General features: G+C 40.8%; 1 protein-coding gene across 1 annotated transcript in view; it reads left to right on the forward strand.

The window, feature by feature from the left end:
- Positions 1 to 26,514, forward strand: part of LOC139467569 (cadherin-23-like) — a 92,128-nt gene that overhangs the window by 45,155 nt on the left and 20,459 nt on the right. The window contains exons 42-63 of the mRNA XM_071249105.1: positions 108 to 172; positions 580 to 817; positions 1,956 to 2,192; positions 2,412 to 2,484; positions 3,250 to 3,689; positions 5,398 to 5,533; positions 5,769 to 5,920; positions 7,721 to 7,876; positions 13,535 to 13,699; positions 14,820 to 14,884; positions 16,287 to 16,524; positions 17,547 to 17,789; positions 18,244 to 18,316; positions 18,749 to 19,191; positions 19,294 to 19,432; positions 20,003 to 20,154; positions 20,426 to 20,578; positions 21,746 to 21,910; positions 22,503 to 22,567; positions 23,968 to 24,211; positions 25,278 to 25,520; positions 26,248 to 26,320. Of these exons, the coding sequence (XP_071105206.1) occupies positions 108 to 172; positions 580 to 817; positions 1,956 to 2,192; positions 2,412 to 2,484; positions 3,250 to 3,689; positions 5,398 to 5,533; positions 5,769 to 5,920; positions 7,721 to 7,876; positions 13,535 to 13,699; positions 14,820 to 14,884; positions 16,287 to 16,524; positions 17,547 to 17,789; positions 18,244 to 18,316; positions 18,749 to 19,191; positions 19,294 to 19,432; positions 20,003 to 20,154; positions 20,426 to 20,578; positions 21,746 to 21,910; positions 22,503 to 22,567; positions 23,968 to 24,211; positions 25,278 to 25,520; positions 26,248 to 26,320 (3,958 nt within the window). The remainder of the gene's footprint in view (positions 1 to 107; positions 173 to 579; positions 818 to 1,955; positions 2,193 to 2,411; positions 2,485 to 3,249; positions 3,690 to 5,397; positions 5,534 to 5,768; positions 5,921 to 7,720; positions 7,877 to 13,534; positions 13,700 to 14,819; positions 14,885 to 16,286; positions 16,525 to 17,546; positions 17,790 to 18,243; positions 18,317 to 18,748; positions 19,192 to 19,293; positions 19,433 to 20,002; positions 20,155 to 20,425; positions 20,579 to 21,745; positions 21,911 to 22,502; positions 22,568 to 23,967; positions 24,212 to 25,277; positions 25,521 to 26,247; positions 26,321 to 26,514) is intronic.

The following is a 26,514-nucleotide window of genomic DNA, read 5'->3' on the forward strand; positions in this document are numbered from 1 at the left end:
GGTGCCCTTTAAGAACGGCTACTTATGATGTGGATAATATCGCACGTGTATCAAATGGTATGAGTGTAACTGTACACCAGGTGTATAAATCAACTTCTCATTGGCAGGCGACTGATGCTGATTCAAGTAAATTTGGGATGGGGACTTATTCCTTCCAGAGAAGTGAAGAAAAGTAAGTTCTTGTGACTCTTTCACATGACAAAATAAGCTTAAAACATCACTTGATATTGGCAATTACATCTTTGGGATTACAGTGTTAAATGTGCCCCTAGTATCCTACACCTCAGGAGACGAGTTTTTTGGGGGGTCGCTGCTCCTACTTTTAACCAATGGTTTGCCATGCTCAATAATTTAATGTCATAGATGCATATGAGTAAAATGATACACCGTTCTCGATACAATTACTCAATGACTGTTGGGAATCATTTGCATCTGAGCTACACATGTACATATATATTTTATAGTATGTACTTTCCTGAGTGAAAATGTGTCAAAATGTGTAATGCACACATTAAATTATAATATTAGAGTTTACATGGGACATGGAAAAGTATTCTTCAATGGTAATGCTTTTGACAGGTTTGCAATCAACGCTACCAGTGGCGAGGTGTATGTAACAGGTGCTCTAGACCGAGAAACAAAGTCTGAATACTCAATCACTGTGCTGGCCACGGATCTCGGAGGGCGTACACAGTCGGTCGCCCTGACGGTCAACATCACTGACGTGAATGATGAAACTCCTACTTTTCAAAGAAACGATTACTCAGCAGTTCTGGTAGAGAACACCACTGCGTTTATAAGACCACTACAAGTACAGGTAAGAATTTATAACCCAACGTTTGAGAATATTATGGAACTTTTACGCACAGTAAATCCTTTCTAGTCTATCCTTGAAAATCCCACCCATATTTGTACAGGCGAATTTCTAGGTTAAACGTTGCCGTGTCACAAACGGCTTACTTTTTAGTGTAGATACTAAATATTTACTTAATTCATTTTTGTGTTTTGCGAGATCAAAATATATTGATAACGTGTACAGATAGGGACGTTTGTAAGGCACGTGCTACTTCAGGTCTTTAAGTGTGATTCGATGACTATCTTAAAGATGTCAACATATACGATCCGCTGCTTGCTGGTTCAAATCTCAAATTCATCCCAATAATGATCCTTGGTCCAGATCGATCAGTCAGCACCATACCTTGATCTTAGGTTCTATCAGTGATAAAACGTTTACCACTCCGTCATAAGTACGATCACTTGGTGCTGTTCTCCCACATTGTAACTGCAATACCTATCCAAATGGCATTATACTGACACTCTAACTGTGGATCATCATTTGCTGAGACAATATTTTAGTCATGTGTTCGTCCCCGATGCTCTGCCTAGATATAGCCTTGAAGCAAATTTATTACAGTTCTCCCCTTTATTAAAACGGAAAAATGTTTTGCGAATTGGAATGAATAAAAAATTAGATTACATCATAATTGGAACACAAAATAGTAATACCCCCCTCACGTTTGCTAAAAAACATTTGATCAAATTGTAATTTATCTTGTCCTTTGAACTCTTTTCAACCGTACTAAATCGTATGTTAAGATATATATGTAACTATCAAACTAAACATCACAAGGTAATAGGTAGCATTTCTTAAATCCCAATTCATAAAATAACGTTCACATTTTGTACGTTTATGTCCACAGCAAACCATATCCTTATTCACATAAATATGCAGCACGAAAGTGTTCCCTATTTAGATTCCAGGGTAGAAGGTCTCTAGAATCCTTTGCCTTAAGAGGTTACTGATGAGGATCAGGTGTTTTCAATGTTTCTTGGCTGATCCTGCTATGTGGGCAAGGATCAACCGGGATGATGCAGTAGTAATATAATTGCCGACGGAAGCATTAAACAGAACTCACTCACTATTGAAATAACTGACATTGTAGTCTTCTTCCTAGGCAACTGATGCTGATGAACCCAACACACAAAACAGCCGAATTGCCTACAGGATCGACTCAGCATATCCCAATCTTATCTCCAGTTTTAGTGTCAATAGTTCGTCAGGATTGATTGAACCTATCATACCCGTTGACTATGACACCTTAGGTCATAGTACAATTGTCCTGGTGGTCGTCGCTACTGATGGGGGAACGAAGCCGAAGTCATCCAACCTTACTGTCACAATCACTGTTGAAGTAGGTCACGATAACATAGCTTTACCTTAAATATATAACGTCAAGGCCAGAGTTTAATCGAGAATTCGATTGTCTGACAAAAACAGATTCCAATAGTGGTGCCAAATAATATTTACGAATTCAAAATATTCCAAATAGTAGTATTTTGCTGATATATTGGCAAGGACGTATTCATATCAATAAGCCTAATAGTATCATTCCATCTGTGTTTGATTCCAGGACATTAATGATAACAGCCCAACGTTCAAGAATTCATCTTACAGCTCATCTATATCAGAAGCTAGCGGTCTGGGTAAGATTGCAGATAGACTGTCTCAGTGGACAGTCAGTATCGAGCTATATGTATAATATTATATATATATCTATCATTCCAGTTTGGTATAATTCAGGCAAGTATTGATACATCGACAGGATGTATTCGTAACTGAAATTCGTTCCTTCCCCTCTGCTCTGCCCTTCTACCGTATATAAACTCCACTTCAACATTTACCTACCAGTCACGGATCCAATTTCCAGGGCGTCTCTGCGTATGAACACACTTGTGTTGGGGACCATGTGTTCATCGGTGACCTGATATGTGTAAACCGATGCGATCCCAAGCTAGGAACTCCTTGAACAATATCCTGGATCCTCAATTCCTGCTTATGCTGCATCACCAAACTCTCCGTTTTACTCTGAAACCGATGCTACTAACAGACAAACGGCAAAGGATGTTGTTAGAAAACGGTTTATGACAGCTCAAAACAATTTTCATTTAACACCTGAAACCTTTGACGGTTAACTTACAGATGAATTACAGAATAACTTCAGATGGTTGAAAATACCCCCAGACTAATATATGTTAAAAGGGCCATAAAGGCAGAATGATGATAGTTTCTCTTAGTAGCATCGAACAACATTCTCAACTTTTGTTTTTGCTTGGTCTATGTCACGTCTCACGTGTATGTGTTGTCATGGTCTTTGTCACTAGCTGTACTCAAATTTCATCTCTTACAGCAACGAATGATTGCATGATATACGTCTTCTGACAGAAGGAATCTGTTCTTTCATACCCCAGATACCCCAGTTGTAAAGGTTCAAGCAACTGATGCTGACGGAAGTGCTCCCAACAACCAGGTCTTCTACCTCATAGAAAGTGGAGCGTCGGACGCATTTAAGATCAATGGCTCATCAGGGGAGATAACCGTTGCTGGTAACTTGGACAGAGAGACAACCTCGAAATATACTCTTCGTGTGAAAGCCATGGACAGGGGGTCCCCGGTTCTCTCTTCCTTTGTCAGCGTAACTATCATCATCCTTGACGTCAATGACCAGAATCCAGTGTTTTCCCCGGATGTACAGTTTACCGACGTGAATGAAACTTTATTGACAGAGACCTTCTATACGTTCAGTGCCACAGACCAAGACATGGATTCTAATTTATCATACAGCATCAGCTGGTATGAGAGTAGTGGTCGAGATGATCAACAGAGGGTGGTCAATGAATCCTATTTACAGGTGTGTTCAATTAGGAGATACACATTTTGGGTTTTCAGATTACCGGGTGTTCTTAAAGTAGTCCATACCCGGAAACCGAGCGTACTAAAATAGCTTTGAGATAAACATGATGTAGTGACGTCTTACTGTTATTTACGACGTCATAAGCTCCCATTACAATTGAACATGCCAAGTAAGCAAAGTAAAGCGAAATAAATGTGTTTACTTGTTTAAGATCATGCGCAGTATATAATGTATTCGATAGTAATGTAAAATTGGTTGCCTTGTTTACCTGGGACATGGATCTTATGAACATTATCTCAGATACCCAGTGATAATTCCACGTGATTTCCTTTCAACAAAACCCATTTTACATACAATTCTGATTACGGCACACTCCCAAACGTTTTGAATCGCAATGACAAATTGCAACAGCCTTGTAACACCATAAAGACATTACATTTTTAACATTATTGTCCTGGTTGAATTCTTATCTAATTTGGTCAACAATGGTCCTTCTGTCTTGGATAACTCCATGTAAATATTCGGACTTCAAAATTACGTGGTTTCAGTGTATGTGTGAATAAATGCAACTCCTGGGCAGAATAGGTCCCAGCAAACCCATCACACCAAGTGCAGACTAAAATGAAGTCATCTTGTCTATGACCAGACTGATAATGTGTCATCATACACCCACTGGATAACCATTAATCAATCACTGTTTGGAGTGGATTCGATTTCTAGTGTATACAGGTCATCGTCATATGGTTACAACATTGCTCACCAAACTTAACCCCCCCCCCCCCCCACCCCCACCCCCCCCCACCCCCCTACATAATCTGCACTGGTCCGATTTTGGGGTGGGTGATAAACCCATTTGAGATTGGTACCAGACATATATCTGAGGTATAATGCGAGATCCGTGATTGGTTACTCCATGGTGATGACCTGAGGTCACATTATGATGGGAATTGATATTTGGAACAACCCGGGGTCTCCCAGTGACAGGTCAAAACCCTTAACCACTGGCCTACCCCATCACGATGCATTGTATCGTTACAGCTGCATGAGAGAATTGGGGTAACCAACATAGAGTCGAGTTCAATCAAAATATGTGTGAGATAGTTCTTGTACTGTTGTTAATGACTGCTCAGAACCGTCTTTCCGAGGCAAGGGAGTTAACTGACTACGAAAGTCAATTTTCGACCCCTGCCGAAATAGGCTGGAATTTCGTTATATTTTGACTGGACTTACTAGTCCAGGCATAACCTAATCAAAATCGCATAACGAAATCGACATCCGGTTGGTAAACTGCCGGGCAGATTTCGGTCGATTGCAGGATTTCCAAAACACTTGTACCGTCAACTCGGCGTGGACGGATATTTCCCAAATCTGTTCATGTCTTAAATCAAGGTGCCCTAGTAGCTTGTAGCACTTAGTAAGACCCGTTTTATTACAATATTGATCTTGATTATCGCTTGATTTAACTATGCGCCTCCATTCTTTTAAGCCAATGCAAGTAATATGACAAGAGGAATCTAATTGGTGTTGTGACATAGAAAGGACATAATTTATAATAGTCACTGGTGGCGCTTCTATCAAGCCACGAAATTCCATTCTTGACTCGGGAAGATGGTTCAAAAACCTTTTTCTACATTACAATTTTCCAGATACTATTCAACTTCTACCTTTACTGCACATGCCTATTATTTGTTTTTTTGTTTTTTAGAGTGTTGTTGGCATCAATTCGGCAAGTGGAGAAGTGAAGACTGTAGGTATCTTGGACAGAGAGAAACTGGTAGCAATCACTCTGGTCATCGTTGTAACGGACACCAATGCCAACACTACAGGACAGACTGCTACAGGTAACGACTTACAGTGGCGAATGCCTGATCATGAGATAAAGTTTACAAAAAGAGGGTAGGTGAAAATACTGAAACAAAATAGTTTACAGCCCGTCAACGCAGTTATAACTTTAGAACGTCTAGAAATCACAAATTTATAATTAGTGAAATGAAGGTTTATCTTGCTTTTTTCCCAATTTTACCTACCGGTTTTGAACTAATGAAGTGAACAATTTGATCCGTGTGTTTTGTTCAGGGACTCTGTCAATAACAGTGATGGACGTCAACGACAATTCTCCAGTGTTCTCCGTCTCAACTTACTCAGCAGAGATACAGGAAAATATGCCAGTCGGCACTCCAATAACCTTCACGACGCCAACTGACATGATTGTGTCCGATGCCGATTATGTGAGCATTACGTCAGTTTGTGTGTATGAATTATAATATACTATAATTTAATATACTCTGCCAAATAAGACAGGTAAAAGTGATTTTATATATATATATTACATGTCATACAAATAATAAACACATGACAATCGATTGCTCACTATTGGCACCCATCCTAGTCATTGACCCAGGTTCCATATGGCACATATGGAACAGTAGATTTTCGTCGTCCCATGGAAGCAATCAGACCCCGAATTGTGGCCTGGGGAATGTTAACCCACTCTGCCTGCAGGGCTTGTGCCAACTGTCGGAGTGCACTGTAACGGTAAACGCGTAAATGGTTTCTTAATCTCCGGGCTGATATCCTCCGCAGTCCTGGTATTGCCGTAGCTGTAGAGATGGTCGTGGTGGTGCCGTAGCTGTAGAGGTGGTCGTGGTGGTTCTTTCACGCAAGTGCGGTAGCCGTATGAATCTGTCCTGTGGTCCCGCCGTGATACGTGGTCCACCGGATCTGGAAAGGTCATGTGTTGTTCCGTGTGTCTGATAACGGTGCCACAGTCTTGTAATGGTGCTTGGCTATGTGGTAAATCCTGACTAACCTGAAGACGATTCTCCTGTTTGCAGTCGGCCGATGGCGTTGTAGCGCTGGGGTTTCGTAAGTCGAGGCATGTTTTCGCTGTTAACTTGCTGTAAGATTGTGATGGCATGCCAATGAGCCAAGTTTTCTATACCCCAACAAGTGATGTTGCACGTGCATGTCATGTTGGTGTGTTTCAGCGCCAGGCTCTCACGTGCTTGTGTTTGTCCCATCTTTTCACGAAATGTCTGCAGTACCTCATTCTTTCCAATCAAATCAATCCCAATCCATAGAGAAATTACCAATACAGTCATGGTATTAATCTTGTATGGATGTTTGCAAATGCGTTTAATCTTTTGTATAGTTAACATCGCACGTACCATGCCATGCCGTGAAATGCCTTGAAAATATTATTAGAGAATAATCTAAGAGCAACGAGAAATTACGAATGAATTATTCCGGGCCTTGGCACGCATAATTTAACATTAATTTTCAAGGGACAGAAAATCTAGTATTCCGAAGTGCGAGTATGTTACTTAAATTATCATATTACTTTTTTCACTCTATTGTTTGAACGACGTCACATTAATCGACATGAACTATAGATGACGTCATCATCTTCAATTATTTGCGGCTGTGCGTTCTTATGACGTCACGTTAATGGATGTCTTCGCAATGATAATAAAAGCGGCAAAAACGCTTAATAAGACTATAAGACTTTTCTACTAAAATAAGAGCCCACAAAGACGACTCAAATGAAAAACAATTGTTCGAATGTTCAGTGAGAACTACTGAAACAAATTCACCTACATCTGCGCCCTCATTGGTAATATCTACTAACCGCATCCCTTAAATTTATCTAAAATACACGTTACCTTGAAGTGGGTGATTCTTTCCTGTTTTGAGTGCGGATAACGTCGCTGCGACAAATATGTAACAGCGGGTCAGTTTGGTGTTCAAGGAAAACCCGAAATGATGCAGGTCTTAGTACGTGTCTAGTGATCTAGAAACCTAGAAACATAATCAGTTCGCATGTAGGATTCACACCTGGGATCATACATGTACGTTTCTGGCACGTCTAAGGGACTCATCTCAAAACAACGAATTGCGCGCGGCGCCTTGCACATCATTGTCAGCTTTTGACCCCACCAAACATAATATGTTACACACTATAGTTTTACAGTAAAAGAAGAATGTCCACACGATGCAATGATGCGATGTGCACATATGTTCTTTTCCAGGAGACAAATAGTGAGTTTGAACTGACAATCGCCGGGGCAATGGCTGGTGTATTTACCCCCGTCCCAAACAGAGTCAGATCCTCCTCATCCGTCATCCTCCGAGTACTCAACTCAACATGGTTGGACTACGAAGAAAACCATAACTTCGCAATTAAGGTGTGTTGTCTTAAAATAGTCGATATCGGGCATGCGTAAGCCATGACAGCCTTTAACGGCCGTTTCAATCTGAATCTTTAAAACTCGATATATTATCCTCAAGATTAAACTTAATACTTGCATCTTGATTTTCACTATTTGTGAAATGCTTCAGTAGTACACAAAGTGCTACAGTGAGGTTTCTGTGGTTGTGATTTTATTCTGCAACTTAAACATCGTCCGATCTAGCGGGTTTGTCAGTAGCGTTTATATGTATTAGATTGTTTGCAGTTATAAGAATATTAGCTAAAGAAAATAACCTTACATATATATGCAAATATGATAAGTTGAGTTGTTGATAACATGGGTTGCTCGTTTAGGATAAACGTTGCACTTCCATCTATATGACGGCGTTCTGTAAGTAATCGAGTCTGGACAAGACACATAAGTGACTGATATGATCAGGTACGATCCACACCGTTGGAATACAATGACACGCAAGCAACCAAGTCTGACCACCCAATCCATTAATCGACTGTTACGACTCTTGCTGTGGACCACTTCTAACCCGGAATACCGATGGGTTGTTAATAATAAGCCATATCAGCAGTATTTTTATGTTTCTCTGTTGTTTAACGTCGAATTCAGAAATATATCATATGTGTGGCCGCGGTATGTAAATAGTCGAGTCTGGACCAGGCAATCCAGTAATTGTCATCATGAGCAATTGGGATACGATGGCATGTATCAAGCCAAGTCAGTGAGCCTGACCACATGATCCCGTTAGTCGCCTCTTACGACAAGCATGGGTTGCTGGAGATCAATTCTAGCCCTGATCATCACAGGTTATGTGTGAGTGAGCAGGGTTTTAAACGCCGCTTTGAACAGTATTCCAGTTACATCACGGCGTTACTTCATGGTGTGGGAGGTATGGTCATGAAAACTTAGAAACATATTCGGGGTCAACCACGTGTTATAAGCAATATTATTTGATCTTGTGTATTTAGGTAGCAAGAGGATATTATTTATTGGCGTTCACCAACATCTTCAGCAGATGTGTTTTATATGTGTTTATATGTGTGTTTGTATATTTATTACATTTAACGAGGAATAATATGAGTCTTTAAGTTTACCAAAACGTGTTAAAAAATAGAAGCATATGGAGTCGCAGAAACATATGAACACGCCTGAAAGGTAAATTGGGCATACAAGCAGTGTAGAAAGACCATTAATCGTTTTTTGTTGGGTCTCCATTATCTTGATATTCCGTTTGAGACGATGTAACTTGATCCGAGTACGTATCACTACTACTAGAGCGGCAGCCCAGAGCACTTTGGTCAAACGAACAAGGTACCAATATCCGAACACAGGAACATTTACTGTGTAACCCAACATATTCATATATGGATGTCTGCCGGGGAGCCCCTGCTGCGTGTGGCCCCTGGCCCCCCAAAAGAAGGGGCCATTCAAGGGCTGGATCAAACATTGGAGGTACCACATGAAAGTAAGTGTAAATGAACTGGTACATCTCACAGAGTACAGAATGGGCCACGCCAGACAAATCTTCCTCTGCAAAAGGCCTGCCAGACACCCCCAAAGAGGGTCCCCAAATTTGGGCTGGGTTAAACATTGGAGGTACCACATGAAATCAACATAAAATGAACTATTTCACTCTACTAAGAATAAAAAACCCATTGCCAGACAAATCGTCTGCTGCAAAAGGCCCGCCAGACACCCCCAAATGTTGACCCTTAATGCACTCAGTGAACACTCTGGTAAAATTTGACTAGAGTATACATTCAAAGTACCAGATGAAAGTAAGTTTAGATGAACAGGTACATGTTACTGAGCACAACACGGCCCATACCTGACAAATTTTCCTCTGCATAAGGTCCGCCAGACCCCCCAGAGAGGGTCCCAAAATTTGGGCTGGGTAAAACATTGGAGGTACCACATGAAACCAGCATAAAATGAACAATTGCACTCTACTTATTGCACAATAACCATTGCCAGACAAATCATCTTCTGCATAAGGCCCGCCAGACACCCACAAAAAGTTGACCCTTCAGGTATACACGGCTAAAATTGGTCTGGAATATATATCGATTGTACCACATTAAGGTACGTTTGAATGAACAGGTTCATATCACAGAGTACAGAATGGGCCACACCAGACAAATCTTCCTCTGCATAAGGCTTAAACATTGGAGGTATCACATGGAACCAACATAAAATGAACTATTACACTCTACTTATTACAAAATACCCATTGCCAGACAAATCCTCTTCTGCATAAAGCCCGCTAGACACACCCTCACACCACCCCACACAGTTGACCCTCTGTAATCCCAGTGTGCATAATGAAACATTGGACATCAGCTCTGAGAGTCAACAGATGGTCAAATGTATGTTTTGTTCTTAAAGATGGAAGGATTTTATTGAGATTAAAATCACGTATTTATAAAATCAGGTCTTTGAATACTAGTATTGATATCATAGATTAGGCCTATCGTTGAAATGTAATAAAAATGGCATGAATCTGAATCTTGTGAATATATATCTGATCAGCTATGAAGTCCTCAAAGCCTGCTATAGCCTGATAGCTTGGCTATGGATTCCTACAAACCCAAACATGCTTAGGTAGTCCTCAAAGCCTGCTATAAGAATGGTAAATGACAGTCCCTGATACCATTTGGAAATCTTTTGGTGATAATTGTGTTTAAAAACCTATGATCTCCGTTTATTTAGCAAGTTTTATCATCTAAAAAGCTGAATGTAAAATTGATAAATATGGAGATATATTTGGCCTGAATTAAGATTTTTAGATGATAAAACTTGCTAAATAAATGGAGATCATAGGTTATTAAACACAATTATCACCCCGAATTTCCAGATTATCATCCTAAAACATTTCCAAGTGGCATTAGGGGCTATCATTATCCATTCAGCAACACTCAACAACAAAAGTGTATAGTGTATTTTTCAAACAAGTAAAGTTTGGTTTTCATTATTGTAGTACATGTATGGAATCAAGTCACAAAAACGCAAATGCTACAGAAAAGCATGCATTCCATGCAAATGTTGACTTTTATGCAAGCCCCATGCATTTCGTGTGCGTTAACGGGATTCCATATGCCTTGTTTAGCATCGTGCTGACAAAAAACATTCAGAAAATTCACAAAATTACGCAATTATTCAACATTATGAAATGCCACGCTTGTCCGAAAACGAGCGTCTGCGAACCATTGGTGTGCTTGAAGAAGGATTGAGTCAACGTGATGTTGCAAGACAATTTAACGTCCACAGAAACACCATTTGGTGTTTATGGCAACGTTGGCAACAGACGAATGCAGTCAGAGACCATCCTCGGAGTGGCAGGCCACGCGTAACCAATAATCGACAAGACAACTGGATTCGAAGAGCACACCTACAAAATCGATTCTATCCAGCAACAGTTACTGCAAGAAGCATCCCTGGCCTTCGACGATTATCTTCACAAACCGTACGTCTCCGCCTCAGATGTGCAGGGATTGTCTTCATTGTGTCATGGAAGAAGATCGGTTCTGGGGCGGCAGCGTTTTGGTATCGGGTCAGATTACAGCAAGACAGAGGACCCGTTTGATAGTGGTAGAGGTAAATCTCAATGGACAGCGCTACCGCGACGAGATCATCGGCCCGGTTGTTCTACCGTTTTTGAGTCGTCATGGCCCTGGCATTACCTTTCAACATGACAACGCCCGGCCTCATATTGCTCGACTTGTTCAGGATCTCTTCAACAAAAACAACGTGAATGTCATCCCCTGGCCGGCTCGCTCCCCTGATCTATCAACAATCGAGCACATGTGGGATGAGATGGATCGGGGCCTTCGACGTCAACCACGTGTTCCACAGACACTCCAGGAACTTCGAAACATGCTCCAGCAGATATGGACAGATATCCCACAGAACTTTGTGCGACGCCTGGTCTATTCCATGAGACGAAGATGTGTTGCTTGCATCGCAGCCAGAGGCGGACACACACGCTTTTGATGTGTAAATTGACATTTTGGCATGTTCATGTTTTTTTTAATGAAATCACGCATTTTCCGAAGTGAGTATGACAAATTAAAACCATCTTTTATCTGTTGCAAGCCGAAATTGTTTCAGATTTGGTAAAAACATAACTTTGCATTAAATCTTATTCAATGTCGCAGGAACTTTTGTTGTTCAGTATATAAAAATCATGGCACATAGCATCATATGCCTATCTGACTTGTAGGAATCCATAGCCAAGCTATCAGGCTGTAGCAGTCTTTGAGGACTTCATAGCTGATCAGATATATATTCACAAGATTCAGATTCATGCCATTTTTATTACATTTCAACGATAGGCCTAATCTATGATATCAATACTAGTATTCAAAGACCTGATTTTATAAATACGTGATTTTAATCTCAATAAAATCCTTCCATCTTTAAGAACAAAACATACATTTGACCATCTGTTGACTCTCAGAGCTGATGTCCAATGTTTCATTATGCACACTGGGATTACAGAGGGTCAACTGTGTGGGGTGGGGTGAGGGTGTATCTAGCGGGCTTTATGCAGAAGAGGATTTGTCTGGCAATGGGTATTTTGTAATAAGTAGAGTGTAATAGTTCATTTTATGTTGGTTCCATGTGATACCTCCAATGTTTAAGCCTTATGCAGAGGAAGATTTGTCTGGTGTGGCCCATTCTGTACTCTGTGATATGAACCTGTTCATTCAAACGTACCTTAATGTGGTACAATCGATATATATTCCAGACCAATTTTAGCCGTGTATACCTGAAGGGTCAACTTTTTGTGGGTGTCTGGCGGGCCTTATGCAGAAGATGATTTGTCTGGCAATGGTTATTGTGCAATAAGTAGAGTGCAATTGTTCATTTTATGTTGGTTTCATGTGGTACCTCCAATGTTTAACCCAGCCCAAATTTTGGGACCCTCTCTGGGGGGTCTGGCGGACCTTATGCAGAGGAAAATTTGTCAGGTATGGGCCGTGTTGTGCTCAGTAACATGTACCTGTTCATCTAAACTTACTTTCATCTGGTACTTTGAATGTATACTCTAGTCAAATTTTACCAGAGTGTTCACTGAGTGCATTAAGGGTCAACATTTGGGGGTGTCTGGCGGGCCTTTTGCAGCAGACGATTTGTCTGGCAATGGGTTTTTTATTCTTAGTAGAGTGAAATAGTTCATTTTATGTTGATTTCATGTGGTACCTCCAATGTTTAACCCAGCCCAAATTTGGGGACCCTCTTTGGGGGTGTCTGGCAGGCCTTTTGCAGAGGAAGATTTGTCTGGCGTGGCCCATTCTGTACTCTGTGAGATGTACCAGTTCATTTACACTTACTTTCATGTGGTACCTCCAATGTTTGATCCAGCCCTTGAATGGCCCCTTCTTTTGGGGGGCCAGGGGCCACACGCAGCAGGGGCTCCCCGGCAGATATCCATATATGAATATGTTGGGTTACACAGTAAATGTTCCTGTGTTCGGATATTGGTACCTTGTTCGTTTGACCAAAGTGCTCTGGGCTGCCGGTCTATACGGGTTAGAGTGACACTTCTCATGTATTCAGCCATATTTTCCTCAACATGTAGTGGATCGTTCCCACTGTTTTTTTAAGACGATATTAAATCTCTTGTTTTTCTTTTGGCAGCTGATTGCAAAAGAAACAAAGACACTTTCTCAACGAAGTTCTACAGCCACGGTCAGTGTTAAAGTTCTCGACGCCAACGACAACAGTCCAACATTTCTGAACACTTCCTACAGCGTCACTATACCAGAGGATTACAGCAGTTCAACCAGTATTGTTAATATAACCGTAAGTGTTAACATAAGCAAGACGTATAGTGAGGGTGAACAACAGATGTTTTCTGAAGCAGCAATAACAATCTTTCTTACACACCTGTAAGTGTGAAACCCATTTGAGATAGTTGAGATAGGTGTGTGTGTGTGTGTGCGTGCGTGCGTTGCGTGTGTGTGTGTGTGTGTGTGTGTGTGTGTAGCTGTTAGTTTGTAATAGTTTGGAATAGTGCTAGCCCACAGAGATACCAAGCCGCAGTTTAACATGAATACCCCGGTAAAACACGGTATACTAATTTCGATTCGACCAGTCCTCGTTTTAGCTCCTTAATGCCGAGAGACAGGCAGGGTAACAACAAGTACCATCTTTTAATGCAGTTTGCCGTGACGCGGCCGGGGATCGAACCACACGAGATATCTGGTATCAAACAAATTGTATTTTTTATATCGAATTCCTGGTCCGTGACCACCATGGTGATGACACAAGGTCATATTCTGACGTAATACTTTCCTGAGTGTTGTTCAATGATACGTTTATCGTGCTTTAGTCGAATGAACCTGCATCTGTGTCGCAACTTTATGGTTTTAAAGTGTTATTAAATGTTCTTTTATCTTATGGCGTTTGTATTATTATCATTGCCTTGACAATCCACAGATATGGCTGGAACTTTATTTTATGTAGGGTCACGCTGTATAAGTAAAAAGCAGTAACCTGATGGCGTCCCTCATGACCGTTGTGTAATGTATTAATACGCCAAAGCAATCACGAGAAAATGCATGGATTTGATGACAAAATAGTACGATGTTGTAGTGTGTAAGAAACACTGCACTCGTGTCTGTCAGATACCATGTATGTTGCAACTCGTTTCAGAACGTATCTACTTGCTTTTGCTCGTTAGACACGTTTTGAAACAACTCGTTAGAAAAATGGTTGAGTTAAATAACGTTTTAATAAACAATTATTTGAATTTAAGATGAACATATACAGCGAAAGCTCGCAAAATCGAACAAATATACACATTTTTTTATGTTTTTTGGCGTCCTCCCAATTTAACCTAATAATAACGAGGTTTGGCTGTCGCATGTCTATAAATGAGTTTGACATCGTTATGTTTAAATTAACAACAAACCTCTTGCAGGCTACGGATCCGGATTCAGATCAATACTCAATGGGAACATACACACTAAGTGGGAGCGAGAAGAAGTAAGTAAAACACATTCATAGTCTATTCTATGCTTCTATTGTCTATTGCTTTGGTGGTTTTTTTAATTATCCTGTCAATAGTTTACGTCATTAACTGTTTATAATTGATTATGTGCTTGGATTAAATGACTCCCTTAAATTTCACTCGAATGATTCTGTCCTTGGACAATAATATTAATTTGAGTTTTTCAACTTTGGCTTTTGGTTTTAAATCACGACGTATAAATGAAGTATTTAAACTGTAAATTGTATGTTTGGATAAGTAATTGTTTATGGTTGGGGTTTGTTTATGGTCAATACAATATGGAGAAAGAATAAGTGGACTGTTAGAGCCATACATTAGAACTTGTCTTGTGAGTTCGGTGTGACATGTTTTAACTCTGTGTATTTCCTGCCATGTTAGTTTAATAAAGTAGAAATACACAAAATGACCCTGATAGCAGACGTTTACCAGTTTCAAGTTTAATCCTGGATCGTCGAATCCTGGTATAGTTAAGGGACGTAACTCTGCACCGCGAATTATGGTGCCTTGACTTACTGACCCATTGGTTGATATTAAAATGCAATCACAACAACAATAATTATTATCAGGTCAACTGTATCAAAATATCAAATGTGATCTTTTTCAAACACGAATATACTGGCATATGAAGGATTAAATTCTTACGGACCCATAGAATACCATTCTTTCAATAGACATGGTTTTGAAACATTTATAGATCGCATTTGAATTTAAATGCCATTGCATTATGGTCACAAATTGAAAGACTGCGCAATATGCAGCTGTCACTGAATCAAAATATTTTAAGATTATACATCTATGGACGTATATGAATCATTGACATTGTGAATGAATGAATACGTTGTTAAATGGAATTATAGGATCCCGTGAATCTTTAAGACTTTTCATTCCCTACTTATATTTTTCTTGATGTATTTAATATATTTCTCAACCAAAATTTATATTTTGCGGCTTGGAAAATTACATCTGGATACCACACCAATGCAAAATCATGTTTGATCAATATTTTAATGAGAACAACTTCGATTTAGCAGGTTCCAAATAAACTTTCCGGGTATCAAAAACTCAATAAAATCCGCAAATATTAAAACAGATGATGTACATATTAATCTCCTTAATTCATTGTCATCTTAAATCATTGCACACCGTGAAGGATAGGGATACCCATCTTTAATAGTTTTTAGTTGCATTTTGACTAGTTGACAAATGCAATAAATGCTTCACGTCACCTTCTTTGAAGACTTAAAGCTACCGTCTTGTCCTTTACTACCGTCGAGGTCAGTGGTTGCAATGTTGCTAAGAAAGACGTAGAACTCTAATGACGAACAGCCTGCATTGCATTGACCAACTGATCGTATGCATGTAAACACTGTCTTCCAGGTTTGTGATCGACAATACCACTGGTGAAGTGACGGTTGTTGCCACTCTGGACAGAGAGTTGAAGAGCCAGTATATCATGACCGTGACGGCTGAGGACAAAGGCGGTCGGAAACAAACAGTTCCCCTCACTGTCACCTTGTCGGATGTCAACGACAACATCCCAAAATTCAGAATAAGCGAATACATCGGAAACATCAAGGAAAATCAAAATAATTTCTCTTCCGAAGTCAGAGTATCGGTGAGTACTTGTACCCACATAAAATATGGCGAAACTGGTGTTAATGAGTGACACGGGCCAAATGTATGTATGGATTTGGTTAGAATGTATATTAATAACCCTTGTGATCTATCCTTTTTCATCATCTGCTGAAATCAGATTCCTTTGTACCATTCCGACTATATCATGAGTATGTGTTTATGAATCACTGTCGGGGGCATCCGTCACAAATACATTCAGAGACATGTCAAGTATTCACTTGAAAAAAAAATGAACATATGGTACGTGACAAATTAGGGAATTGCATCAGACAGCATGGCAGTCACTGATGCGTCAAATTTGGAAAGTTCCTCCAAATGCCAACCATATAAATAATGAGAGCTTTACGGAGGCCTTGGAGTATATAACCTGGCTCAAACAACATTTAAGTAAGAGCGTTGTGAAGAAGTCCTCCCTTTTCAAGCACATGATGTGTACATTGCGCGTCGGATAAAACGCGTCCAAATGTCTTACAAATCTGAAACAACATGTATGAACAATTTTATGTTTCAAACATACTTACCATGAACATTAGGAAACGGGTGTAAACTATCTCTTGCGGGCGTATATTCACTTGATATACTTGGAAAAAAAGATTCTTTAAAGTTTTGTGATTTATAAGCCCCTCTGAAACGAAGTTCGATCGACTGAAATATGAAGAAAACATTTGTCTCCTTTGATTTTACACCGTTCCGCTCATTTCCACATGGTCATTGTGTCCAAATGCAAAATCCCTAGCTAGGGCAATTCACCTTTTACAATATCACCTGAACTTGTATATATGAAATCCATGGGATATTACAAAAAATCCGTATAGCTATTATATTCAACCCAATTGGAGAACAATAGGACGTTTGTGAATAAGCAACTTGGGCAGTTCCTGTCATCTATATTGGGATTGTCCAAAGCATGCGAGCCATCCACTTATCACTAATGTTTATCTGTGCATCTTCAACACGTCGGTGTCAATGCTAGGTTAAAACATGGACACTATTGTATTTCAGGCGACTGATGCTGACGAAAGTTCTAGTCCTAATAGCCACATAACCTTCAGCCTTGACTCGTCCAACGCACTTGCGGGTAATCTTTCGATAAACGGATCGAGTGGAGTTATCTCCCCTAGGGGACCACTGGACTATGAAAAGCTTCTACCAAGCCTCTCCGGGACCATTGTTCTTACTGTTATTGCAACTGATGGCGGCGCTCCTCGTCTGTCCTCTACTGCTACACTCCGCATAAACGTACAGGTGGGTAGCATTATTCGCTAGGTGCGACATGAACATCAGCATGGAACTAAACCTTTTCACATACTATAAACAATTCATTTTGACACATATTTCTTATCAAGTATTAATAACTATGAAGATATTTACTACATGTATATACGAAAGTGTTTGTCATGGTATTTCACCTTCAACGGGAAATGAAAATAAAAAGTTTAACGAAAGATTGCGTGTCAGAAATTGAAATAGAAGTTTTATTTTCGTTCGTGAAAAGACATTAGGAAGCTTGTGTAGTTTATCTTTAGCTCAAGCAGATACCAGGGAACTCCAGATTTACAGCTCTTAAATAAAAATAGATGTAACAACATGTTTGCAAGTGCGTTTGCCTTTATTTAAAGACATGTATAGTATATTATTCTAATTCATGTGATGATAATATTGATAATAAAAAGGATCCACATATTTTCGCACATCACAGGATGAAAATGACAACGCACCTGTGTTTAATAAAACTACGTTCAGCGGTGATGTGATGGAATCTGGAAACCCGGGTGAGAAACTATCGTTTGTTTTCGTATTTGCTTTTTGTTTTTACTACGTATTGCTATGAGCTCACATCATTCTTCACATTTAATTGAACCATAAACCCAAATGAAATACAGCAGCCAGACAAGACGTTTCAGTTATTCATATATCCTTGTACCCCGTCCGAATGGGGAAACAATTACCCGTTGGTATTCTCTAGATGTATGAATATAATAGACATGGGTGCTAACCGCCAGTCCTCGGAATCTCGTTAGTATGATAAAAGTTACTCGAAGAGTAGTATTGTCAGATCGAAGTGAACAGTTGTGAGTTTAAGGGCTGTAACACATTGACTTTGAAAAATATTATCTTTGTTCAGAGATTCATGAACCGTGTTTACATATCATATATGTACCGTCATAAGTAAGAATAATAATTTGTCTATAAATGTCCACCAGGTGAGCACATCTTGCAAGTGGAAGCCACCGACAGTGACGGCACAGCCCAGAACAGCGACGTCTTTTACATACTTTTGGGAGAAGGTTCTTACAAGTTCCAGATTGATGGATCCTCTGGGAACATCTCGACGGCAGCTCCCTTGGATCGAGAGTTCAAAGCTGAATACAACCTGACTGTCATGGCGATGGACAGAGGCACACCTCCACGCAGTAGCAGTGCCACCGTCATCATTAACGTTACAGACGTCAATGATGATGTTCCCAAGTTCCGCCAACCCACAGTGTCCGAGTCTGTACCGGAGACAAACAACGTTGGCAGTATTCTGTACACCATGTCGGCGATAGATCATGATCAAGACGCCCACTTAGTTTACACCATCTTCTGGAACGACAGCTCTGCCTCAGATGAAGATCTAAATCCTGTTAATAGGTCAAGATTACAGGTGAATTATCATGTCCAGATATTAATCTTTTTGAAAAAAACTGTATTGGATTTTTTTGTCGATCTGGTAATGATTAATCGTATGTTATGTTCCTATTGACAGGAAATACTGAAAGTTAACACTTCCACCGGCGGTATAGTTCTTATGAATGACCTTGACCGAGAGGAGATTGAACTTATCAAGCTGAAGCTTCATGTGATTGACACCAACGGTAAACAAAGGACACCCCAGACAGCAACAGGTAGATGGGCTTGTGTTTGTTAGAGGTGGGTGGTACAGTACATAATTAATCAAGAAATAAATGTGGGAGATAGAGTTGCTCTATGATGCGGTTTATGATATATCTGAGGTATCACTGCGTGTCAGTGTATTGGCGAAGGATTCGTGCAGTTATGGTGCCAATGGACTATGTTTTATGATTAGGGTGAATATGAGATTCGAAGTCATGATCAGAATTTCGTGCCATCGTTAAGAGACCACTTGTACAAAATTTGATTGTCACTTATATTTGTCTAAGGAGACACAATTCGTTGTGCTGAGATGCGTCTCTTGGGCACTCCGGAAACCTATGATTGGTTCGAATCCCGTTTCGTCCTGGTTATGTTTCTAGGTTTGTCGGCACCAAACCCATGTTAGTGGGTTTTACGTGAGTGGTACACCTAGGCTGTCTCACATCGGCCTTTCCTCCCACATTTAGCTGACACGTCATGATATAACTGGAATACAATACTGGAATACAGCTGCGCTAAAACTCACTCACTCACATAGATACATCGATCACATAACTGTATATTCAATAATTGATCGACAGCTACACTGACGTTGTCGGTGACTGACGTTGACGACAACGCCCCATCATTTAACGACCATACGTACACAGCATTTATAGAGGAGAACTCCCAACACGGCATTCCCATCACTCTCCAGTCCCCTTCAAACATCACCGTGGAGGACAAAGACAAGGTTTGGAAGTTATTAGGAAGTTAGGAAGCATATTAACAGTGTGTTACCCTCTTCACTAAAGTGATTGAACTATCAGTGTTAAAGTCAGCCTTGAATCTCTTTTCGATACCTGTGAGTCATTATGTTCTATAGTAACGTTTTGTTGTGCCCGATATTTTTATATATTTATTATTTGTATTTATCCAACGATACTTACATCGTAACATACATGCCGGACATAACCTCATTCATTACTGGTCATGTTCAAATTATTATTTTTTATTTTATGAAGGACCTTAACAGCGTCTTTTCCCTGAGTCTGATGACCTACAGTGATGTGTTTGATGTCGTGCCCAGCGTTGCAATGTCCACTGCTACTGTACTCATCAGAGTAAAAAACTCAACACAGCTGGATTATGAAACCATTAAGAGCATGACCCTTATTGTAAGTGTTACATTCCGCCTGAGGCACAGTATTAACTAAATCAGTAACCTCAATCCTCGCCTAGTTCTGTCTGAATCCAAAATTATTCATAAAAGTACATCCTCGTTGGGTTTCGGGAACAGAATATGTTTTACTTCAGAGTAATCGTAACCATGTATATATGGATCAAGTGGTTAGTTTCTGTGACTTGACTGATTGTGAAGGTGTACCATCGTATCCCGACGGCGTGGGTGGTTTCTATGCTAGCAGCCACTGTTTGCCTAGTTCAGACTTGAATGGTGTCACCGTGGCAGAACTGGGTGCTTACTGTTTGGGACCTGTCGTCTATACCTGTGCGAACTGCGCTGATCCACAGACCACTAACAAGGCGGTTGTTTTAACTTGCAACCTCAATGTTATTTACCAGCCTCTAATCAAGGGCAGATAATTCTTTTCATTTCAAAGCACTGACAAACTGTAGAGAAACACAATCGGGGCGAACCGGGATACGAAACCACGAGCATAGGTTTCTGGCGTGCCCAAGGCCCGCGACTCTGCACAGCAAATTGCCTCAGACGACTGGGTCACCCGTGCCCCTGTAGCCAATGATGTAACAATAATAGGCGCTTCCGCGGTGATATGGTCAAATGAACTTGCTATTGTTATTTGAAACCTCTGACTTACCAATCAGAATCGTGTATTATCCAAATCCAAATTAATGCTGGAAAGTTGGCTACAAAGGACTTTGGTAAAGGAGTACGCAGCTGGTTGCTTGCAGCGTTTACTCGCGATGCCGATGACACCGGTTCAACTCACATGGCTACAATATGTGGAGCCCATTTTACGTTGCTGTGTTGCACTCGTGTGTAAGTGTCTGCATGTATCTATCTATCTTGATGTTACTGGATTATTGCTAAGGATTAACAGGGCGCAGTTTACAGAATGAAACTAAATCATCGTGTCGCCCGCGAGGAATGAATCACAAACCATTTGTTCATACACACTGCTGTTTTGTTCATAGTATGACCAGGGCGAAGGGAAGTGTTTTGGTTAAAGTTTTCTCTAGTCATGCCGCAAGCCTGGGTCCGATTCACAAGATTGGGAGTCCATTTCTGATGGCCAACGATAACAAAGACGTAAATTCCCACTCACTCACACTATAACCCATATCGGCATGATGTGTTACAGCTGATGGCCAACGAAACCAAAGTTTCCAACCCAAGGAATTCAACCGTGACAATCGTCTTGAACATCACAGATGCCAACGATAACGCTCCTGTGTTTGACAACAGTCATTACGCCGGCAGTGTCTGCGAGAACGCCGATGCTGGTCATTCAATTTTGCAAGTAGCGGTAAGCGACCGTTGTTATTTTCATGCAGTGAATATATTGTCTCATATGACCTTGCGCAAGCAAAAGAAACGATCAAACAAAGTACATTTCAAACATTAAAAAGTGTTTCCAAAAACGTATTAAATTATGTTTCCCGAAGATGTATACAATCAAAGTAGCATATATATATATATATATATATATACAAAAATGAGGTAAATATTCACCCGGTGTACATGTAATATATAATAAAGTCCACGTTAGTCCATCATCTTCCACACCTGTGCGCGTGGGTTTTACCGAAGTGGTAAACGTCTGAGACCTGCATTACTTCGGGCTTTCCTCCCACATTAAGCTGACACGCCGCGATATAACTGGAATACTGTTAAAAGCAGCGTTAAACCCAACTCATTCACTATATATAACTGACACTGAAGAGCTATCATGAGACAGCGAAAGTACTATATCTGAAACTGATATAAAGAAGATGATGGACTAACGTGGACTTTATTATTTTATTTATTTATTTTATTTATAATGCTCAGTGAAGATAACTTCACCAAAGCATATCCATGCCCCCCATTGTTTATATATACACGTTTGTCTCCTTCAGGCTCATGACAACGACTCAGCGAAATTTAATGTGGACGAATACCGCTTATTGGGGACACATGCAGAGTAAGTTGTGCTTTTGGTCAGCGTGTATGATGTGATTCTGGTGCTCTCGTTCCCCTCAAAGCGTGTTAACTGTTACCATAACGTCAATAGTCACGTGTTAACTTGTGCAGGTGCATGTAATATACTTCTCAAAGTTTGCTAAGGATCACCACTTTCAAAGGGAATACGTCAAATTGTGTGCATGTGTTGAAATAGGCAAAGAGAATATTGCATGAAGGCGTGTTTAATGAACAAAAGACTGTTGTCATGTGCGAACACAATGCCAACAAAGAACATTGGACCAATTAATGAGAGTATCTGGCCAAAACTGAAACGTCAAAACATCATGAAAACAAATTGATTGTCCCAAAACACTACTAGTGCGTATGTGATCCCCGTCTCCCAAGAAGTGTGTGGATGGTTGCCAATGGAAGATTGCACCACTCTTCAGTAGGAGCATTGCCGAGTTCCTGAAGGACAGGGCCATGCGTCGTGAGAGGGCGATCTGCAGCTAGTTGCACATGGGTTCGATAGGGTGGAGGTCCGGTTTCCAGACTGATCACTCCATGCGGGCAGTTGTCTCCTGCTCTAAGAAGGCATCAACGACCCAGGCACGATGAGGTCGTGCGTCATCGTCCATGAGGATGTGCTCCGGTCCGATTGCGCCACTATACAGCCTCGCGTTTACATCTAGAATGTGATCCCTCTAGCCCACACCTGTCTGCGTGCCAAGTTGTAGGACATTGGTGCTTCCAGCTCTACTGATCCCATCCCAAAACATGACTAAGCCACTTCCATAGCGGTCATGTTCGGCTACGTTGGAATCCTATGTTTCTCGATTCATCACTAAGAAGTACTGGAGCCAAGTCCTGGTCTGTTCAAGCGACGTGATATTCAGCCTAATCCAAACCTGCCTGTCTGACTTCATGGAGACGATTACGCACTGTATGTATTGAAACGTTAACGCCACTGGCGTACCGCATTTCATTTGTGTAGTGGCAGTCATGAAGTTCTGACGACTTGCAGCAATCAGGAGCCTCCTGTCTTCCCGCTGTTTGGTGGAACGCTGTCGAGCACCTGCATGTCGCTGGATAGCTGATCCAAACGTCTGGTGTCGAGTCCATGCCCTGCTGGTCATACTTTGGCTGACACTAAAAGACGTTTGCATCTGACGTTGTGTTGACCCAATCAGTGTTCCGGGATATTTCATCTTGATTTGTTGGGGGATGTTTTTATATCATTAAAATTGGTCTCAGCAAACTTTGAGTCATACAATTTAAAAAAAGGGCCATGGCAGATTAACTATAATTAATATGAAAGAATTGGGTCGTCCTAATATAACGTCTTTTGAGTAGCATATATACATAACCAAACAAATATATTAATACGTAACAACATGTGGATATTTTCGTGGTCTGCAGCTTTGCCGTCAACAAAACCACGGGCATACTGACGGTAGCCCAAGCCAATGAGCTTGACCGAGAGACACAAGCTACTTACAGCCTTACTGTGGAGGTCGTGGACAAGGGAGGTCTGAGGTCATCAGTTGATGTTACTGTTAATGTTACTGATTTCAACGACAACCCCCCTGTATTCAATAGAGTGGAATACAGCGCAAACCTCAGGGAAGGAGAATTACATTTCGATCGACCTTTACTTATCAAGGTAATCAAGTTGTCAGTGTACACGATATCAGGAAGCAGTAGTCGAATTTGTAGGAACGTGTCTTGCTTTATCAAATTCAATATAGTTCTGAACATTTGTCGGGGAACCAGTATTTTGCATACTACCCTAATGTAGATTGAATTCTCGTTCATCTGGACAGTACAGGTCCCAGTGAAGGCTTCAGTGTTACCACATTTCCAGATTAACAAAGCGTGCGTTTTGAATAATGTCCTTTTGTATACTCTATGTATAACTAAATTTGTATAATTTTCCTGGAAGCTAAGGTCCCGGACTAACGAGGGTCTGGTTTATGTGTTTTCACTGTACATATAATTATAATGATAAGAACATTTAGTCTGAATTTAAATGAAATATTTTAAAAATCCCTTTCAAAAGTTGAGTAGCATATTTCCCATCTCTGTTTTCGAACTCTGCTGTAGGTAGTCTAATACGAAATGCAATATAAAACTACGGATGACTATTGGTGGCATATATCCGTTACAACAGCATTCCCAAAATTCCCAGATGAAATGCATTCAGTTGTATCCAGTGTTGTATACTAACAAACGTTCCAAATGAAATCGTCAGCAAAAGAAAATTTCGAATATGGAATATTGCATAAGGTGAGATGATGCGAAGTTGGGTTTAAGATCGCTTTCAGGATTATTATAGCACTTATATAACGACATGCACGTACGTATGTGTGTGAGTGCGTGTGCGCGTGTGTGTGTGTGTGTGTGTGTGTGTGTGTGAGCGTGACTGCTTGTACTAATGACGATTTTATAGTGCTAGCCCACAGGTACCATACCGCAGATTAACATAGATACCCCACTTAGACACCGTATTATCACTCCGAACTGACCAGTCTTTGTTTTATCCCCCATATGCCGAGTGCCAGGCAGGGTAACAACAAGCATCATCGTTTATCGGTTTCTGGAGGCGGTCATTTGGATATATTACAATGGTTCATTGTATATATACGCGTCCCCAACATTTATCGCCAGGGAAGCGAGGTTCAATAATTGTACGCCTCGATTCTTATGTTTTCTAATATATTTTGTTACAGACCACGGATAATGACCTCAAAGGTACCATCAACACTGCTGTGTCTTACTCCATACAGTCGCCCTCTACTTCCCTAAATGCCAACTTCTCAATCAACAGTACAGGAGTATTGACACCTAAGGGCGCGATCAACTTTGAGGCTCTTACCGACGAATCAAGGTCGGGAATCAAACTTCTGGTGGTTGCTACAGACGGCGGATCTCCACATCTGTCGTCTAATGTGACCGTCACCATACAAGTTCAGGTAGGGAGACAGATGTAGAATCTCACACGTGCATGCAGGGGCGACAGATATACACATCCAGGTAGGGGAGACTGATATACACTTACAGGTAGGTGAGACTGACATGCACGTACAGGTAGGTGAGACTGACATGCACGTACAGGTAGGTGAGACTGACATGCACGTACAGGTAGGTGAGACTGACATGCACGTACAGGTAGGTGAGACTGACATGCACGTACAGGTAGGTGAGACTGACATGCACTTACAGGTAGGTGAGACTGACATGCACGTACAGGTAGGTGAGACTGATATGCACGTACATGTAGGTGAGACTGACATGCACTTACAGGTAGGTGAGACTGACATGCACTTACAGGTAGGTGAGACTGATATGCACGTACAGATAATTGAGACTGACATGCACGTACATGTAGATGAGACTGACATGCACGTACAGATAGGTGAGACTGACATGCAGTTACATGTAGATGAGACTCACATGCACTTACAGGTAGGTGAGACTGACATGTACTTACAGGTAGGTGAGACTGATATGCACTTACATGTAGATGACATATCTGTCGTCGTGTCTGTCATCGTCCTGAATGTATAATTGTTCATCCTCTAAGCATCCACGTACCTTTGACCATAAGAAAACATTACCTACCACACCTCTCAAGGAATGCCATGTTTTTCTTCGGGTGTTTTCATGTCATGTTTAATGAATGTCCTTCTCACTTAACAGGACATAAATGACAACACACCGCAGTTTACGAACGAACCATACACGGCTTCAATTCCTGAAAACGCCACAGAAGGTATGTTGTCAATTATTTGATATTCAACCGCTTCCGTGGTCTGGGGTAGAGCGTCCGCCCGTCCATACCAAAAGATGATAAAAGATGGTACTTGTTGTTATCCTGTCTGGCGCTCGGCATTAAGGGGCTAAAACAAGGACTGGTCGGCTCGGAGTCAGTAAACTGTGTCTGAGTGGGGTATTCATGTTAAACTG

Source organism: Haliotis cracherodii, unplaced genomic scaffold, assembly GCF_022045235.1.
Source record: "Haliotis cracherodii isolate W230 unplaced genomic scaffold, xgHalCrac1.p SCAF_2, whole genome shotgun sequence".
Lineage (NCBI taxonomy): Eukaryota > Metazoa > Mollusca > Gastropoda > Lepetellida > Haliotidae > Haliotis > Haliotis cracherodii.